Source organism: Pleurodeles waltl, chromosome 2_2 (assembly GCF_031143425.1).
Source record: "Pleurodeles waltl isolate 20211129_DDA chromosome 2_2, aPleWal1.hap1.20221129, whole genome shotgun sequence".
Lineage (NCBI taxonomy): Eukaryota > Metazoa > Chordata > Amphibia > Caudata > Salamandridae > Pleurodeles > Pleurodeles waltl.
In genome coordinates this window covers 610,235,087-610,252,362 of record NC_090439.1, presented here as the reverse complement: position 1 = coordinate 610,252,362, position 17,276 = coordinate 610,235,087, and the positions used below count along the sequence as shown (strand labels likewise).

The window sequence follows — 17,276 nt, the reverse complement described above, 5'->3', positions numbered from 1 at the left end:
TGTATATAGAATAAACTGTGCACTTATTTGAAAGTTTCTCTCAAGCACTAACAAAGTTTAGTTAGCAGCCGACTATCATGCAGAGAAAAGCATTGAGAGCAGATAGGTGTGGTTTAAATAAAGGCCTCTCAAAATATTGTTGCTGTGATTGTAAGTATCCTGGGAGCCCATTTGGTCTTAGGAGGCTTTGCTTGGAACAGTCAACATGCTTGGAAGTGTGCTGCACATGAACAGGAGAAAAAGAAATACCAGAATAGAGCAAAGAAAGTGGTATGTAATTATGTGGATGCTAAGTGGAATGAAGAACAGCATATGTGGAGGAGATGCACAGTTGAGGGAACTAGGAAGTACTCTGCATATATTATTGAAAATTCTAAAAGGAAAAGAAAACAGGTAGAAGAAGATGCTGATGCTGCAGAGAAGTCTAGCACTGATTGTGACGCTGGTGTTGATCTCCTAGATGCCTTGTTGTCCTCATGCCCACTGCCTCATGCTGCCCAGTTGCAGATCAAGACGTGCTACCACTAATAATAGTAATATGGCCGAAGCCCCTGTTGACCCGAACGCAACTCAGATTGGAGGTCATCTACTGTTGTTGCACCATTTGTTCCTGCCCCTGTTATGCCTGTTCTCACACCAGTGCCACAAGTTATGCCAGCTTTGACTTTAGCTGTTCCCAGTGCACCTGCCTCAGTAGCTTTTGCCCCAATTCCTGCAGTCACAGGAGCTATAGGTGTAGTGGCAGTGACATGGTTTACCCCAACGTCACAGAATTCACAGATTATTTCTCAGAACCCACCACAAAACTTGCAAACCCTAAGAGAATGAGGTAAATTTGTTTTCAGTGTAGTAATTGTTCAAATTGGGATGGAAGATTTTCATAATGCGGGATGGGACATATTCATAATGCAATTTTGTCCCCATACTTTGACTTCGCAGGAAAATATGACATAAATATTTCTTGAAATCTTCCCTTGAACAAGAGTTTCAGCGCACAACTAGATGATAATGAAATGATCATTATGCGATCTTCAAGGATGAAGTTACATATTACTGAATTGACTAAATGCATCCGGAAATGGAGTGATTTTAAAAGGTTGGAGAGCAAGTGGGCAAAAAAACTAGAAAAGAAAAAGAAGCAACCAGTCAATGTAGGGGGTGAATGGGAAACTACTTCCAGCACAACGCAGGAGGTCCCTATGAGAGAGGTATCAGATGGAGGGTATGTTCATGTGCAATGGAGGTAAGATGATCTTACAACATTTACAATTTCCTCAAATTGAGAGAGAATCTTTCCCAATGGTACACCCAGGTTGACAGGTCTGTCAAGATTTTGAAGGTTTTGTGTAAAAATGTAAATACCTTTTTCGACATGTGGTACTGAGTGACTTATTGTATGTGTGCAAGATAGCTATGCAGAAGCCACATATGGAACCCCAAGGAGACTACGGACTTATGCACCCTTTCCTACGGTGATGACAAAGTATGATGGGTTGATTACATTTCTCAAAGGAAAGATCCTGGCAAGTTATATTGATTGGCTTAAGATCAACAGAACGACCCAGGAAGCCAAAGAATCTGTGCATGCCTCTTATGAACAATCGTAACAGATGTTTAAACAACATAGCGGTCAGGAAAACCCTGAAAGGGGAGATTCCGGAAATTTTGTATCACAGTTTGTTGTGGATTGTGTCCAGAGATTAGCATGCATATCCAGCAGAGTGTAATTTATTAGCAATGTAAGTCATTAGATGAGACCTTGAGGTATGCCAAGTACTGCAGTGATGAACAAGAGATGAAGCAGAAGAGATTTAAGGAAAGGTTTATACTTGCCCATTCGAAGTTTGTACAAAAATAATTTAAAAATCAGCTGTATATATGTTGGTGGAACTTGAGGTGTTGGTAATCAGTCTGGAGGTCAAATAATGCAAAGTAGGAATTGTGTTCCACTAGGTAGAGATTGTGGCACTCCAGTTAATCCGAATTCCAGTGTAGATATTGTGACATTGAATTGATCAACTCCCTGTCATCATTGTAACAAGCGCTGGTAGTGGAAGAGGGAATGCCCATCCCTGCCAAATAGAGTAGGCGGGGATGGGCAAGTGGAAAATGTTAATCTGACCAAGGGCAGAATGTTCCGGTTCAAAGGATGCAAAGTCCATTTAGTCACAAGCCCCAATGTTGGGGAGGAAGACTGTGGTGGTCATTACTACCCCGGCGGTCGGCGTTAATATGGCAGTAAGTACCACCAACAGGCTGGCGGTACGTACCGCCATATTTTGACATTGGCGTGTTATGTACCACTCCGACTGCCACGGCGGTAACAGCTGCCTGGCTGGAGATATCCATCTCCAGTCCAGTGGCCGTCACTGTTCTGGCTGAGGGATTATGACCCCGCCTACTGCCATGGTTCCTGTGGCATTCGTAACAACACGAAAACCATGGCAGTAGGCCATATCAGTGACAGGGAATTCCTTCCCTGTCACCGATAGGAGTCTACCCCCCTCTCCAGGTAATCCCCCCACCCCTCCACCTCTCCAAAGCCCCCTCTTCCCCCATATATTCATGCCCCCTTCACACACACATGCATACACACACCCATTCCCACATGCTTCCATGCATGCATACATCCATTCACACACACATCCGCACACACTTTCAAACATACAGGCAGACACGCATTCACATAATACAACATAAATGCACTCACACCTCCATACATGCACAAATGCATGCAACACTCACCCGTATCCACACACACACAACCATTCACACACAGTCATACACACAGACAATACCGCCCACCCCCTCCCCTGTTGGAGACCCAATTTACCTGTGTTCAGGGGGTCCTCCGGCAGGAGACCGGATGAGCAGAAAACCGGCAGGCCATAATATTGGTCATTCTTGTGGTAGAAATCTGGCTGTGGTCATAATACAGCGGACGGCTGGTAGCTGAGGGGACGGTCTTTTGGCGCCCGTTCCCACGGCAGTAGGCGGTTTTTACCACCAATGTCAAAATGAGGGCCTGTGTGTTTGATGCAGGCTTCGAGGAAGCCTATAGTGGTCCATTCATAGAAGGTGGGGTGAATGGCCGCCAAGTGGTATTTTTGAGCAGTAACAATGCTACCAGCACCACTGTTAGAACAGCAGAAGTTCTTGACCTACCCATCTTGGCAAAAAGGATCCAAGTTGTAGGTGTTACAAATAAACAAATAACTAACCTTGTATTAATGAAGGTCCCTAATTTGCTGTGTGTGATTCAAATCCTATAAACCTGTTAGGAAATAAAGTTTGCGCAAGTTAAATTGCGCTATTTACTGTACGCCGGATGGTGTTGAGTTCCAAGCACATGATGAGGATGTTGAATTCAAAAAGGGCAGACTAGGGACAATGATTGAGCTGTTTTCTCTGAGAACAGTAGAGGACTTACCTAACTATTTAACAGCTACTGTTAAACCTGATGTGTGGGTTTTCTCAGGGAAAGACATTGGACTTATTAAAGGTGTTGAACCTGGCCAAATGATGATTAAACCCAATGCTGAGGATCTGTGAAACACCACGACAGTGGCTGAAATTACCCCAGTGATTGAGTCAAATATCTGAAAAGGGATTTTGAAAGAGATAGTGGGAAGCCCATATAATTCACCTGTCATGGGCTTAAAGAAACCGAATGGAAAATATAGAATCATTCAGGATTTGAGAAAGATTAATAATATTGTTGTTCCATGTTGTCCCGTAGTACCAAATCCTGCTACAATATTATGTCAGATACCCTGTGATACAGAATAGTTTGCAGTGTTCGGATTGTGTGAAGTATTTTTAATCATCCCATTGAATGAGGAAAACCTATTCCTTTTCGCATTTTGATGTCAGAATTTAGGCCCTTATTTATACTTTTTTTGCGCTGCATTTGCGTCATTTTCTGACGCGAAAGCAGCGCAAACTTACAAAATACAATTATATTTTGTAAGTTTGTGCCGTTTTTGCATCAAAAAATGACGCAAATGCGGCGCAAAGAAAGTACAAATATGGGCCTTAGTTCTAACATGGTGCTGAGTCCCACAGAGAGCCCTTCGATTTTCAATCAGATTTTGATGAAAAATCTTGAGCCTTTTCCAGTTACTCTGCTAGTGGTGTCCAGTACACAAGATGCCTGTTAACAGGTTACAAGTTACCTGCTAAATCATTTTGCTGAAAATGGACAGAAAGTGCCCCCGAGCAAATTGCAGTATTGTCAAAAAGAGGTTCTGTGCCTAGGATATAACATTTAGAAAGGCGCAAGGAAGATGTTACAAGGAAGAATTACTACCATCTTGAAAATGAATCCCCCTAAAATGCTGAGAGAAGTCATAATGTTTCTGGGAATGGTAAGCTGCTGTAGACAGTGGAAATGGACTTTTCCCTAATGGCCAAACCTTTAATGAGGTTGACGCACTTAGAAGTGCCTGATCCTCTTCCATGGGACAATCATTGCTTGCAAGCATTCCTAGAGCTGAGAGAGAGAGTCTCTGTCATTCCTCTGCATTTGGAATGCCTGATTACAGTAAAATGTTTACTCTGTTTTCCAGTGAGAATGATGGCTGCACTCCCTCAGTGCTTACTCAGTTGCATAGAGACACTCTCAAAGACATGTGGCCTCCTTCTGAACCCTAGGACTGCCTGGCTACCTTCAAGCAGTTGAGAGTTGGTGTCAGTATTGGAAGAAGAGAGAGAATAGTCATGGGACATTCTCTTACAACGATGGTCTCACACTCAGTGGAGATTTTAATTATCCACACAAACATACAATACTTGACTAACAGCAGGCTCACGAAGTATGAGCAATTAATAGTGGCTTCTGGACATTTTACTCTGAAGAGGTGTCAAACCCTTAATTTAGCTACACTGATAAATTGACGGGAAGAAGTTGAGCAAGATGCTGATGTCATGGATTTGTGCACCAAGCCAAGACCTGATATTAAGAACAAAATCTTTAATGAGCCAAACTTTGTCATGTTTGTTGATAGTTGATGCTTGAGAGATAACACAGGGGATCTGAGAGCAGCTTATGCTGTCTGCACAGTTCATGAATGGTGGAAGCCTCATGGCTCCAAGGTGTCACCTCTGCACAAGTAGCAGACTTGTTCACCCTTACTTGCAATTATTATTTTTCAGAACAGTTGAGGGTGACAATATTTACTGACAGTCAATATGGCTTTGGTGTGGTCCATAACTTCAGACAGTTGTTTTCACATAGGGGATTCGTGACTTAATCCGGGTCATCAATCCAAAAGGGGCAATATGTGATGCACCTGTCAAAAGCTTTACAGTTACCCTGAAAAGTTGATGTAGTCAAATTTGTATCGCGCAGCAGTTGGAATGATTATGTAACTTCTGGTAATAGATATGTGATAAATTTGCTCGGTATTGTGCCACCATGGTATGCTCATTTAACAGGGAGTACAGAAATGAATCTGATGAGGACAGTTGTGTGTGGCTGTCACATGGGAGGAAGATTGCTAGAGAAAGTGTCAGAAGCATAAGACAGTATGGGTCGGAGCAGGATGTATCAAGAATACAAATGAGATCTTGGTCTCAGCTGATGGAAGACCTGTGTTACCTGATAGTTTGTTGTTCCAAATGACTAGACATTTTCTTGGTCCTGCACAAATAGGGAGAGATGCTGTGGTAAGATTATTTGAACAGAATTGGTTCAATGCCTGTCTGTAATGGGCTGAGATATGTCCTGGTCATAGTGTGCATTTTTTCTCAATGGATGAACGCCTACGAAATACAGAGAAATTACAGTCTCACTGTAGCCAGACTGCTGTTGTGAGAACTCATACCACAGTCCAGATTTCTGGTTTCCCTGGAGTCAGATAGAGGGACTCATTTTAGTAATGAGATCCTTAGAATGCTGTGTGTGGCACTGCATGTGGAACAACGATTACATTGTACATACAGACCAGAAGCTTTGTGCATTGTGGAACACATTAATGGAGCACTGAAGTCTTGTTTAGCCAAAGTGTGTGCATCCACTATTTAAAATGGCCAGATGCCTTGCCTTTTGTGTTGATGAGTGTCCGAAGTACTCCTGCAGAAGAACAAGATTGTTGCATCATGAAATACTCATCGGACATGTCATGAGACTGCCTGCTGTGCCTGCCAATGAGCTTGCAAATATCACAGACATCATCCGCAAAGGACTGGCTGATATAGTAAATTCTGTCTCTCAGCATATTAGAGCGTCTACTGCCATTCAGCATAAAGAGCAATGCCATGACCTTAGTCGTGAAAATTGGGTTCGGGTGAAAAATCGTGTTAGAAAGTCATGTTTGGAGCCAAGGTGGAAAGGACCCTACCAGATTATCCTGGTCAGAAACACTGTTGTGAAATGTGAAGGACTGCCTAACTGGGCACGTGCCTCCCATACTTAGAGAGTAAGGTCACTGCTCGAAGAGGTGGTAATGGCTGAAACAAGTTTGAAACTTACTGTGCCTGGTTGTCCAGAAGGACCAGAGGGTGGTGCTATAAACCAGAATGTCCCAGCTGACTAAGTTCCAGACATCTCATGGAGTGGTGTGGAAGGACCTCAGGAGGGGGAAGAGACAAGACCAGAGAGGGGGGGACACCACAGATCAACAGAAGATGGAGAAAAGTGACCCTAGAGAAGGAATGAGTGAAAGTAGTGGGAGGCCCTAAAAGAGAGAGGAGTGGCCAAGGAGCAGACAGAGACAAAGATCTAGTGTGTCAGTTAAAAGCGTACCACAAACCATCATAGAAGAGACAGAGTCAAGTGGTGTGAACAACGCTGAAGGAGATCAACATACAACATACACCTACAAGATCAAAGAGAGCAAGAGTACCTAGTCACAGATATTTAGCTCCTGAGTGGACTTTTTACATGGAGAGTATGCCCGACTTCACAATCTATAACCCAAGTGAGCAGAGAGCAGAACCACATTAGTCATCATAATGTGCTACAAAAGTAAAATTGATTGATTTTAATCAATTTGACACGTCTTATCCTGTCATCAATGAACCATATCTGAACTGAATTGATTTTAAACAAACTTTATAATTATCATTTTAAAAGAAAACACAATAAAAGAGAAGATGAAAAATAAATAATTCAGAAGATAATCTGCCACCAAGACTGAGGTACAAAAGTAGGATTGCCCTTTTAGAAGAAGACGGAGTAGTATTAGGGATACCTCCCGAAGACTGCTGTATGAAATAACAGCAATTGATAACAACAACATTTTGCAGAAGAAGAACCCTTTGCAGAGTAGTATGCTATTCAAGGTCTGCCTGTAGAAATACATGTGTTTCCTTACCAAGAATAGATGTAGGGTACTGATTGCTGTGTTTTGTTAATGTTAATAACCCTTCTAGTTGGGATGAGTATTTCTCTTGCAATAGGTACAATTAGGATCGCCCCACAAGTACTTTGCCTGCACATTTATTAGGTCAGATGAAAATTAAGACTTCATATTTAGATGTTTCAGAGGGAGATTTCATTTCAAATTTTTTTTCTCGATTACCGCAAGATTACCCGCATGCACTACATGCTAAAGATTGCTATGTTTGCACACTCTTGCCTGCATCAGCTGCTGTGGATGTAACTTATCATCATATTCCACATTCAAATGAAATCACCTGTAGTATATTGCCTAGCTTATTTTATAGGTAGAAACATTTTAAGCAATATTTTTCCATTTATTAGGGTTTGGGCGGTAAACTCCACTCGGTTCGTGGAGTTTGCAGAGTTTTTCCCACTCTGCGCTCCGCGTACTGGAGCAGAGTGGTGTTTTTTACTCACTCGCGCCTGTTAACGGTGAGGTGGCAAGTGCGAGCAAGGAAAATCTTACTCAAGACCACCTTGCAGTGAGATTGCTCAACGCGAGCGGTCGCAGTATGGTTGTGACTGCTCGTGGTGAGAAACCTTCCCTTCACATTGAGGTAGCTTCCCATCGAGTAGAAAATCAACTCAAGAAGCAGAAAAGAAGCGGTGCCGTCTTATGCTGCACACAGAGCATTTTGTGCTAATTTTTCAGTGTGGGACAAACACTCAGCGCTAAAAATCAGTGTGAATGACACGACGTAACGCACTCTGCTTCTTGCAGAACTCCAGGTAGCGCGGCAGGGTTTTTTGGACACTTTGCGGAGCTCCGCATAGCGCAACTCTGTGAACTCCACCCAGGCCTCATGATTTTATGCTTTCAGAAGTTTCCCTTCATAAGAGAATGAACCTTCACCCACTAGAATAGGATATAAAAACAGCGTGGCATTTCTTGGGGTCCCCTACTAAAATAGGCACTGCTAAGGCATATGAACAGAATTTAACTTATTCTACGAATCCACTAGAGAAATGTATTCAGTACTTTAGGAGAAAAGAGGGCTCACATGTTTCGTTAAAGCAACAGAAAAGGAAGATGTTTTAACAAATGTGTGGATAAATTAAGAAGATGAGTATAAAGAAAACAGGGTGTACCCTAGATTGAAATTAGACAGATGACAGAAAGGAACATTACCGCCACCGGCATGGCGGTCCGGACCGCCATATAATGTTCACATGGAGACCGCCACAGGCGGAACTCCACCACGGCCAGGCATGGCAGTGCAGGGGCCCCCGTGCACAGCCCCATTGCGTGTGTCACTGCCCGATTTACGGGCAGTGATATGTGCGACGGGTGCTGCTGCTCCCGCCGCACTGCTACATTGACGACGGCTCCGTGTGGAGCCGTCGGCAATGTCTAGGCCCAGCATTCCACTGGACCGGTGGGCGGAAACACTGTTACCACCCGTCGGCCTAGCGGTATGTTGTTTATTGGGCCGGCGGGGTCCTCAACGGGCTGGCAGTCTTTGATTAGACTCCCAGCCGGAGCTCGGCGGGAAATCCCGCTGAGTTCATAATGAGGACCATAATCTTGTTTATGTCAATTTGTACTTGCGATTATGCTTTTTGGGAAATAAACTTGTGTGTTCAATACACATTGTTATACACCATGACCCTGTGATATCATAAACATGAGGTCAATTGGTGGTTATCATCATTAGGGTTGGCTCTGCATTTAAATGAGCACTTTTATACTTCAGATTTCCCAAAGCTGGGCAAATTATTTCTTTACCTGTCTGGTGGATAACTTGTGGTTGTTAGTGTCTCCATGATTTGTGATTCCACAGTGTGGATTGTGTTTGGGTTGTGACTTACTCCACTGTTGAATCAGTGTAACTTCACCTTGGGTCATCACCAAGGCAGATGTGTGTATTTGTTTGTGACTCAGAATTCAAACCTTGTCACCTGTGGCTGTAACTGATAATTGTTCATGGAGCTCTGCATTCTAGTGACCGATTGTGAATTGGAAACATTAAGCATGGCCCACATTTTAGTGTACCCCTATTTTTAATGTGACAGATGAATACTTTTGTTTTATTGGACCTATAGTCATCAGCAACATTGGAGAGTACAGCAACAGCTCTCAATGCGTTTACTTGTAATAGAGTCATTTGTTTCAATAACTTATAGCCCTCTTCTCTAAAGACGTCTTTGAAACACTGATATCAAGACTGAAGCATGACTCAATCCTGAACACCATTAATTTTACGCGTAGCTGGTGCAGAACTTTGGGATAAATTGTCAATAAACCACAGATTATTAACAGATTAAACAAAGTAAGTCAATTTTAGATTTCATAGTCAATAAAAAGCAAGTTCTTCAATCTTCAGATAAGGTTTATAATGACAATTTAACTCCGTTAGGGACATTCTGCTGTTAAAGAATATGCCACAGGTGGCATAATATGTTATTGATTGGACATTGCAGAGCATACCTTACTCTGTGCACATATTGTCCAATTTCCTATAATGTTTTCTACCACCACACCAGTAAATTTTGGTATTTCCTGAAATATTTATAGTAATAACATTTTTAATTCCCTACAACAATTCATGTAGATGAAATGTTAACTTTTTTTAAACACACAACGCATTAACATTGTCAAGCTGGTTATTTGTTGTTCTTTGAAACATTTTACAAAAGGTACTATAAAAAGTATGCAAAGTAAATTATTGTTGGAAAAACCAAAACAGGCAGATCTCTTCTTTCCGGTGTTTGCTTATTCGTCCACGTTTTTAGCTCATTTAACCTTTTTTAAAAGGTTTTATTTTGTAAAGGTTTCCTTAGATCCAGGTGCCGATTCATCCACTATAAAATGATCAAAAGACATACAAAGAAAATCTGTGGAAATAAATGTCAGTAATATAACAAAATGAAAGCTCTCCCACTTTTAATGCACACTTTTGCAGATGGAAAGGTTTTTGAAGTGATAGTTACTGACAAAAGACAGACTGCAGGAAGAAACGTATCCACATAATTTGACACCAATGAAAGGAGGAGAATGTAAGAAACGTGGTTATTAGTTGAGAGGGGCAAAAGCCCTACTCATATAAGAAATACAATCCTTGTCAGGGTTAACAACAAAAGTCACTAAATGTACCTCTGGTAACCCTCTGGTGGGTTGGTACAAAACAGTCAGGCTTAATTTAGAGGCAATGTCTAAACTATGAATGCAGCACTTAAACAGTAATAAAGTGAAAACACAACACAAGGAAAATCCCAAACCAATTTAAAATAAAATGACACCAAAATAATAAAAGTCCAATAAGTGGAACCGGAGTAATGCGTTTTTTACATTTAGGGTAAAATAGCAAAAGGCATAAGGTACCAACTGTGGGATCTGCTCGTGCCAGACCATGCCAAAGTCACCAGTTCAAGTCAGCTGCGATGGAGCACAGGACAGGTACAGGATCAAGTGCAGCCTGTTAGAGGTTCTAACTTTTTTTACAGGGTCTGCGGGGTGCGTGTGTTGCAAAGCTCTGTGCAGTGCTGCATTCGGTCAATTGAGCCAACAATTAGGAGTTGTGCGGTGCTGCAATGTGAGGCCCTTGCATTGTCCTGAATCATTCTGCATTGGATCTGGTAAATTGGACACTCAGGAGCTGTGAAGTGCTGCAATGTGAGGCAGTTTATTTAATACACCCCTGGGGTGGGTCAGGGCCTGAGTGTCTTCATTCCAAAATATTTGGGGAGGAGAGAGTGAGTGGTCCCCCTTCCTCAAGCCTCTCTTGGACCCTAGAGACCTCAGTCCGAATGCACATTAAAGGGGAGAGGGCATGCACCTTCTCTCCCTGTGCCCCTTTTATACCTCTGGGACACCACCCCCTGAGGCCAAATACTAAAAACAGTGGCATGTGACCCTCCTTGAGCCACTATTTGCACCTGGGGACCTAACGTGCACAGGACTACTTCGAACAGTGACCTCAGGACACTATTAATGGTGAGGCTCTGAGGTACGCCAGGACCCTGAGATGAGGACTGGAATTATGCCAGCTCTGGATACTTTCTCTAATGGCTTGTGCAGTTGATGGCTAATACAGGTGCCTCTATGCACCCATACCACCCATCAGATAGATGTAATGCCTCAGACTGCAGCAAGGTTCCACATTGCATTAATTATGCCAGTCGTGAACAATAGATTATTATTCATTACAGGTATAATAAAAAAGGGGCTGAAATAAGGAAGGCACCACCCTGGTGCCCATGAGGGTGAGCCACCACTGTTTGTCTGATTCTTTAGTTCTTTTGGGCATTTTAGGACCTTAAGACAACAACAAATGTTGCCCAAAAATGCTCAGGCTTATAATATGATCAATGTTGTCTGGGGGAAATTAAGCAACCATCAATAAAATAAAGTAAAACCATTGTAGAAGAGAACATGTTGAAGCATGGAAAAGTGACCCTAGAGAAGGAATGAGTTGAAGCATGGAACTGTTATCAACCACTTGTATATATATATATATATAAATATATATATATATATATATATACTTGTCATTTAGGACTTTTTCTGTTGCTGTTACAACCCTCTGTCAAAGGATTTGACAAAAATAGCATAGATCTACTGTAGAATATATTACAATTAAGTTTGTATTGGGCACTTGAAAACATCACCACCCAAAAGCTTCAATGAAGTAGTCAAATGAGGTCACTTGCTCAAGCTTTGAATTTTCTAGCATGTGCCTATTTTTACAACGATTTCTTCTAAGCCAGACGCCAGTGATTGTGCTTAGGCTCAATCACCGAATGGTGCTTTTTCTTGTGGTAGGTCATAAATCTTGCTAACCACTTAGAAAGTCAGTTCTATGCCACACCCAGCTGGATTGATGACCTGTGTAGACTTGTCAAAATATTGACTAGCTCTGACAGATGTGTTACTCATTTCCATAAGTTCCAATTTTGATACAAATCTTTCATGAACACATTTAATTGGGAGGCATCCAGAATGGGCTCTTGGCTCACCACCGTGATCACTTGGACTGTTCTACTACACATTTACTATTATTTCACGCAGTATGGTGCAGCATGGGAACTTGCTGTCACGTACCTACCTGGTTCCAATCACAGAGGCAATGCTGGACCTCCTATCCCCCCTAGAGGGCAGCCCATTATCAAGGGACCCTAAGCCCAGAAATCATACACTGCCATCGAGGGGAAGTGGAGTTAGGACAAAATAAGAAGAGACAGACTTGCAGCACCGGTCCTGCTCTGCTGCCTTGCAACAGTGCGTAAGAGGTTCTGCACTCCCTGGACTTTTTTTGGTGTGGATGTATTTCACTGGTGATAACAAGAACAATAGTTTACCAACAGTTCTCATCATTCAAAGATGACATAGTAATTCACAATATTGTACACTTTCAGGCTTCACCACAAATACTTCATTCGAGCTGGTACAATCAAGATTTAAGGCTGGAGTTTCTGGCACTCCCAAGAATGATTTTACATTAATTTCTCTGTACATATTTGTATACATATACAGTCTCCTCTTTCATCTGTTTTACAAAAATCTGTCAAGAATTACTGGTGGGCGGATTTCAATTCTGATATAATTCAAGCTCAGAGCACTCACTCTACAAAGAAGTTCAGAGTGCTAAAGCTACTGGACCAAAGAGCATTCTCTATTCAGAACTCAGTCTTATAGATAGCCTTAGGCTTAATGTAAGGATTAGTGCTCACTAACCTGGATCAAGTAATTAGCCTTGTCTCTCCTTAAATCGGAAGAAAGTCTTTGTAGCTGTAGTACAAGGAGCCAAAGAGGAAGATGAATCACCACAGTTGAAGCAGAGGCAACAGAAGCATTGATGGCATAGGGAGCACAGGAGCAGCAAGAAGGCTTGGGCTTAGGAAGACTAGAGTGCTGGAGGAATCTGGTCAACTCAGGAAGTGAGTGCAGGGATGATGCTTGCTCAGTACAGGAATTAGGCAAAGCACTGACTCGAGTTTCAGGTGCTGTTAAAATACTTCAAGGCTGGGGCTGACTCCTGAAAGGCACGTGGTTCACACAAGAGACAGGAAGGTTCCAACAGGCCCTGGGAGAGAAGACATTTCAGCCTAATGTTTTTGACCTTTAATGCAAGCAGTTACAATCAACATTAGCAGGCAGAGTCAATAGGTCATGGCAATTGGAGCCAATGAACAGAAGCAAATGGAATCAATAAAGAATAGCAGGTGGAGTCAATAGGTCATGGCCGTTGGAACTGATGAACAGGAAACACGTCTATACCTCACAAGTGTGTAAACTGAAAAACTAATTGAACGACACAACCAGAATGTTCTAATGGGTCCATGTGCTCTGTTAAGGGGCCTGTCAAGGGGTTATTTATAGTGGGAACATGGGGCCTGAGGGTTGTGTATCCTGGTGTTGCAGAAGGCCATGATGTGCCACAGGGAAAATACAACATGAACTATTTGCGCCAGACCCACTGTACAGAAGTCACAATAGGGGGTTGTGACATTTGCTTGCCCTGCATTGAGCGAAAGGAAGAGAGCAGAAATGCTCAATATTTACAAATACATGGAGCATTTCTGCTCTCTCCTTGCACTGTGCACTGTGTGCTGCCTAGAGCCAACATAAGCACCTTTGCACCTTAGTTCATGAGTGCCTGCTTTACTGGTAGGATTATTTTTGTCCAGTAAGGCACACCTTCCTGCACAAAATCAATCCTTAAAGGCATACTCCTCTTTGTGTCTGCAAGAATGCAGCACACATGGAAAAAGGAAGAAACAAGAAGAAATAAAGATATTTTTCCTAGATGGACCAGTGTCTTGTAGGTGCACTATTTCAGTGCAAACCCAAGTTTGCATGTCTTTGTAACTGTGGTTTACATCAAAATACATGGGTAGATACATGGAAAACACCATGCTACGCCCATGTAACACCTGCCCGACGCAAAGTAATGCAAGGTAGCACTATACGCTGAGTTGGGTTAGTCTGTATTTACTAAACCAGGGAAAGTGGCTTTGAGTGGCTTAGTAAATGCCTAAAATTATTTTGGATCAGTGCTGCACCACAAAAGTGAGGCAACACTAATTCAAATTTAGAATAAATCTAGGCCTGAATCTTTATAATGTGATTTAGTTTGATCTGAACGACAGAATGATGAGAAATATCCATTGACAACACTTCCATGAAAACCGAACCTGTTGCTTTACTCATTCATATTATTGGCACTTTTCCCTGATTATTTTTTTCGAGCTATGCTTCATTTTTGTTTTGTCATTTTGAAACAGATTTATGGTAAAATCACTTGGTTGATTGCTTTTCCTTAGACCAAATCCTCATCATCCTAGACAAGGTTGTTGTTCTGCTTATTATAATGCCTCTTTACAGTATTTTATTGTGCAGTTCTTATCATAGTGCCATGTATTACATTTCATGATATTCACAGGTGACTTGCCAGCAGTAGATTGTGAAGGGCAGTCTTTTAAGGAGGCAATGAACATGCTGCAACTTCACCTGAACCCTCCGGTCAGAGTGCACGGAGTCATTTTGGAGCAGGCATATTTGGATAGAATTTCAGATGGAGTGAAAACACTTAAAACGCTTGTGTATTCGCCTACAGGTAAATGTTGTTTATTTTAAATACAAATATATACATTGTGATCCCTACATCTTGCTTTTCTCTCACTAAAGAGTTACATTTGTCGGTGGACATAGTTTAAAGCTACACTCCTCATTTCAAAACTTTACTACCAATTTGCCCGCAGATATTGTATTTGAACATTCCAATGATAAAAAATGAGATGGCGATGCCGATCAAGGTAACACATATTTTATCTTGCAGAAAATGCTCTACAGTAAAAAAACAGAACAATTCGAATTTGAAAGGTCTACTTAGATCACCCTAGATATGAAATTAACTTTGTGCGTGTGTGTGTATTACCAGATTCAATAAATGAGTGTTCACGTTTGCGCATCGTTATTTATACATTCAGACTCACATGTTTGTGCAAATACACCACAATAAAGGACTACAGACATAAAGGTGTTTAAATTGCTAAATGAATACTATAGCAAAACAGCAAAAAAACAACGGTTGAGAACGAGTACCTATCCAGTTTGCAAAAGCTAAGAAGCATTTGTAACAGCACTGCACGCATGAAAACATTTGTGTGTGTTTCAATTATTTAAAACTTGGATAGACATTTGATAATGGTAAGAATTACGTTGCTGTTACGTGGCAGAGTCTCTCGGCTTTCGCAAGGGAAATTTGTTTTCGTCCAGCTTGTGTGTGTTTCATGATATATGTACTAAAATAAGTCCCTTATTTTGAGGGAAACGTTCACGGTTTATGTTTATATGTTAATTGTTTTTTTAATAAAGTTGTTGTATTACTGTCATGTGATTACATGCTTTGCACAAAAACTTGGGCACAGCGTGTAATCCAATCTTTATTTTGTGGCATTACAATACAGTGCACAGTGTTCTTGCACTAAGAAACAATTAATTTTTGTTTTAATTTTTTAACACCAGATATAGTTTTTGAGTTGAAGCATGTGTCCATTTCTCTTTTATGAATATGGATAGCTTTAATAGAATTACAAATGTTTTTTTTTGTGTAAAATGTTTAAGATACTCTGTTAAGCTTGTTACAGCTCTAGATTACTTAGCAAAACATAAAGCATATATTTGCTTACATCAAGAGACTCATATTGATGATAAAGTTATCATATATATATTAACAAAAAGAGGCTTGCTACTATTATTTCTTCTCATGCAGTTAACAAAAAGAATGGTATTGCTATTCATTTTGCAAAAAAATATATATTTTAGCACGGAGGGAGGGAGGACCTGGCCTGGCAGTTCGGGTTGGACTGTTCCATTGGGGAGCAGAGTCAAGAATGATTTGCATATGGCTGGGTCCAGAGTGGGATGGTATAATGACCAAACGAACAATAGATTCTACTAAGACCTGTAAATGGGTGGTATCTTTGAAAAGATTCAGTACTTCACCCATCATCCTTTTGTATTGCTAAAGTTGCCCTTAGTGGCCACTATATGCCAAGAAGTTGATCCCTTGCTCATTGTGCCACTGGATTCATGTTAGCCTGGCTGATGAGGGGAGATACCCTGAAACCGGTCACAAGATACTTGTTTCCAGTACAGGGAGCACCTTGCCTGGCAGTTCGGTCTGAAAGGTTCCCATGGGGAGCAAGATCAAGATACATTTGCATATGGCTGGGTCCAAACTGGGGTGACATAGTGAGCCAAAGATTGACGGATTTAACCCAGATCTCTGACTGGGGGTGAGTTTTTGAAAGGTTTCAGTACTATGTCCATCATCCATTTGTGTTGCTAAAGTCTCCCTAAGCGGCCAGGATATTCACAGATGTGGGTATCTTGCTCATTGTGCCATTGGATTCATGCTAGCCTGGCTGATGAGGGATGATACCCTGAAATCATGACAATATGCTTGTTTCTGGTCTAACGAGGATCTGGCCTGGCAGTTCGACCTGAAGTGTTCCCATGAGGAGCAGGATCAAGACTCATTTGCATATGCCTGAGTCCAAACTAGGGGTGACATGGTGAGCAAAAAAAACATGGATTCAACAAAGATCTGTGACTGGGGGTAAGTGTTTGAAAAGATTCAGTACTCCGAACATCATCCTTCTGTGTTGCTAAAGTTGCTCTTAGTGGCAAGGGTATGCCAAGAAGTGGGTCCCTTGCTCATTGTGCCACTGGATTCATGCTAGCCTGGCTGGTGAGGGGTGATACCCCAGAACCAGTCAAAGAATGTTAGTTTCTGGTCCAGAGAGGACTGGGCCAGGAAGTTTGGACTGGACTGTTTTCAAGGGGAGCAGAGTCAAGGCTGATTTGCATATGGCTGAGTCCAAAGTGGGGTGGCATGGGAACAAAAAAATGATGGATTTAACCCAGATCTGTGACTGTGTGAGAGAG

The 17,276-nt window shown here is 41.8% G+C and overlaps 1 protein-coding gene across 1 annotated transcript in view; it reads left to right on the top strand.

The window, feature by feature from the left end:
• LOC138273633 (uncharacterized) overlaps positions 1-17,276 on the top strand; it is a 1,227,671-nt gene that overhangs the window by 713,921 nt on the left and 496,474 nt on the right. The window contains exon 5 of the mRNA XM_069218896.1: positions 14,767-14,940. Coding sequence (XP_069074997.1) covers positions 14,767-14,940 — 174 coding nt within the window. The remainder of the gene's footprint in view (positions 1-14,766; positions 14,941-17,276) is intronic.